Source organism: Brassica napus, chromosome A9, assembly GCF_020379485.1.
Source record: "Brassica napus cultivar Da-Ae chromosome A9, Da-Ae, whole genome shotgun sequence".
Lineage (NCBI taxonomy): Eukaryota > Viridiplantae > Streptophyta > Magnoliopsida > Brassicales > Brassicaceae > Brassica > Brassica napus.
This window is the reverse complement of record NC_063442.1, coordinates 6,560,430-6,563,532: the sequence shown is the minus strand read 5'-3', so window position 1 is coordinate 6,563,532 and position 3,103 is coordinate 6,560,430. Positions and strand designations below refer to the sequence as shown.

Genomic DNA, 3,103 nt, shown 5'->3' with positions numbered 1-3,103 from the left:
TCCGCTGCGATGATTGATGAATACATCTCAGCTGAGTTTCCGATAGAGAAGTTGATAATAAAGAGGGGTTTGAACTGGTAGAGCGGCATATGATTCATGGCCCGTGTGGTAAGTTGCGACCAAAATCGCCATGCATGGAAAAGGGAGAGTGTACTAAGAGTTTTCCTAAACCTTCTTCGGATCAAACAAGAATTGACAAATATGGATTTGTTGTTTATAGAAGGAGAGCTGGTACTGGAGATTTTGTAATCAAGGGTGATATCGAGGTGGATAATCGTTTCGTTGTGCCTCATAATCTTAGTCTGCTGAAAAAATACCAAGCCCACATCAACGTTGAATGGTGTTGCAGAACCAGTGCAATAAAAATCTTTTCAAATACATAACGAAAGGCGTTGATAGAGCAACTGTCGTTATACACAAGAACGAGCCAGACACGACTAATGAGATCAACAATTTTCTGGAGTGTCGGTACATATCAGCCTGCGAAGGTTCATGGAGGTTGTTCGCTTTTCCCATACACTATAATCTGCCCAATGTTGTGAAGCTTCCCGTACATCTACCAGGTCAGCATGTGATGGTGTTTGACGAAACTTCTGACTTATCAAAGGTGGTATACCGAGAAAATATTGATAAGTCAATGTTAACAGCGTTTTTTGAGGCATGCGACACATACGAAGAAGCTAGGGAGCTGACATATGTTGAATTTCCTTCAAGGTTTGTTTACCATTCTAACGACAAGGTATGGACACCCAGGTTGCAAGGGGAAGCTATTGGGAGAGTCGTGTATGTCAGTCCAGCATCTGGTGATAGATACTTCTTAAGGATGCTGCTAAATGTTGTTAAAGGTCCTAGAGGTTATGACGTGTTATACACGGTAGGAGATGTGGTTTATAAGAAATTCAAAGAAGCGTGCTATGCACGAGGATTGCTTGATGATGATAAAGAGTGGCATGAAGCAATAGAGGAGCCATCTTCATGGGCCACCGGACGGCAGCTGAGAAGGTTGTTTGTGCTTATCTTGGTTTATTGTCAAGTTGTAGACCCACTCAAGCTTTGGGAGCATACTTGGATGTTTCTAGCAGAGGACATACTGTACATGAAACGAAAGGAGTTTCGATTTCCAGGACTCGACTTACAAGATGAGCAGTTAAAGCAGTATACACTGCTCGAGGTTGAAAAACATTTAAAAGAGCATAACCAGTCTCTAGCAGACTATGATGAGTTGCCTCGGCCAGACAATTCAATACTATCAGAGGTAAACAACCAAGTTTTGCGGCAGGAGCTGATGTATGATGTTGAAAGGGAAGGAGAAGAGACGCATAGGGTATTGTTCTCAGCGATGAATATTGATCAGCAGAAAGTATATGCTGCTATACTGAAGTCAGTAGACGAACGTTTGGGCCAGTTAATTTTTGTCTCAGGTGCAGGAGGAACAGGAAAGACATACCTATACAGAACTATTATCGCAAGGCTTAGGTCAGTTGGAAAAGTAGTTATACCGGTTGCTACAGCTGGCATCGCAGCGTTGCTGCTCCCGGGAGGAAGGACAGCTCACTCTCGGTTCAAACTACCTCTGAATCTAGATGATCGTTCAATGTGTGAAATACACAAAGGGTCGAGTTTAGCTGCATTGATATCCAAGGCAGATCTAATAATATGGGACGAAGCTCCGATGGCACACCGGCACGCTTTTGAAACCTTGGATCGTTCCTTCAGAGATTTGTTAACGCATGAGAATCCAGAAGCTAGCACACAGCCCTTTGGTGGCAAAACGGTGCTTCTCGGCGGGGATTTCCGACAGATTTTGCCAGTTATTCCACACGGAAAAAGGCCAGACACTGTACTCGCATCCATCAGCAAATCATATCTATGGAAAATGGCCCGAGTATTCACCTTATCCATCAACATGCGGCTGCGGCAAGAAGATAAGGACTTCGCAAAATGGATTCTACAAGTCGGAGATGGGGAAGCTGACGCCTTGCCGTCGAATAAACCAAAACATGAGGAAGGGAATCAGATTATTGTGGACAAAAGGTTCTTGATATCTCGCTCAGAGACACCACACGAAGCTTTGGCGCATGCTGCATATCCTAACTTCCTCCAAACTACCGGGATAAGGACTACCTAAAAGAGAGGGCCGTGCTGACACCTACCAATAATACCGTACATGAGGTGAACGCTTATCTCCTCTCTAAGATCCCATCACAGGCTAGAGAGTATTTGAGTTCCGATTCAGTGGAGTTAGAAGCTACGCCAGACGATGATTGGACCACCCACTACCCGTCAGAGTACCTCAACTCACTTGAGTTTCCGGGCCTCCCTAACCACAGATTGTGCCTCAAAGTTGGAGCTCCGGTGATGATGCTGCGCAATCTTAATCAGGATCAAGGTCTGTGCAATGGTACAAGAATGGTGGTTACTCGCCTAGGTAACAGGGTTGTTAAAGCGAGAATTATGACTGGGACAGATGTTGGAGAAGAAGTTTTGATCCCTAGGATACAACTTAGTCCCACTGATACCATGCATCCCTTCACCTTTAATCGAAGGCAATTCCCGATCAGACTGTGCTACGCCATGACGATCAACAAGAGCCAGGGCCAAAGCCTAAACCAAGTTGCTTTATATCTTCCTCGCCCTGTTTTTACTCATGGTCAGTTATACGTTGCCATGTCTCGAGTAACAACTCCGAATGGGCTTAAGATTTTAGACGAGACTTCCGACATGGGCGGTGAAGACGGAGTTACTAATATTGTATACAAAGAAATCTTTAAAGACGTCCGGATGACCGAGGTTAGAGCTACACATTTACTTTATACATTTTATATACCCAAGTTTGATTGCAGTGAATAATTGTCGTAATTTCATTGCATATCGGACGACTCATTATCTCAGTGAACGGGGAGACACAGCGTAAGCATCGAAGTGGACAAGTTATTCTGCTATCTCAATCTTATTTTTAAAATTTTAATAACAGTTTAATCTCATGGCATACAGTCATTTAGTATGTGACCTTCTTACACTTACTCAAAACATCGTCAGCACCTAATGTTTATCCTATATCCTCTGATTTGGGTTTATATGCTTGCAGTTAATTTTTTCTCTT

General features: G+C 43.5%; 1 protein-coding gene across 1 annotated transcript; it reads left to right on the top strand.

Annotated features, from left to right (window-relative positions):
• Nucleotides 1–337: 337 nt before the first annotated feature.
• Nucleotides 338–2,850, top strand: LOC106450093. Its single transcript, XM_048740226.1, has 2 exons — nt 338–2,074; nt 2,119–2,850. Exons 1-2 carry the CDS (start codon nt 338–340, stop codon nt 2,848–2,850), a joined length of 2,469 nt encoding a protein of 822 aa, XP_048596183.1.
• Nucleotides 2,851–3,103: the final 253 nt, after the last annotated feature.

Bases quoted from the DNA above. Each gene is read 5' to 3' on its own strand.
- LOC106450093 (XM_048740226.1), top strand. From the start codon at position 338: ATGGTGTTGCAGAACCAGTGCAATAAAAATCTTTTCAAATACATAACG. The intron at 2,075-2,118 runs GCGCATGCTGCA...TACCGGGATAAG, and splicing joins AGACACCACACGAAGCTTTG to GACTACCTAAAAGAGAGGGC.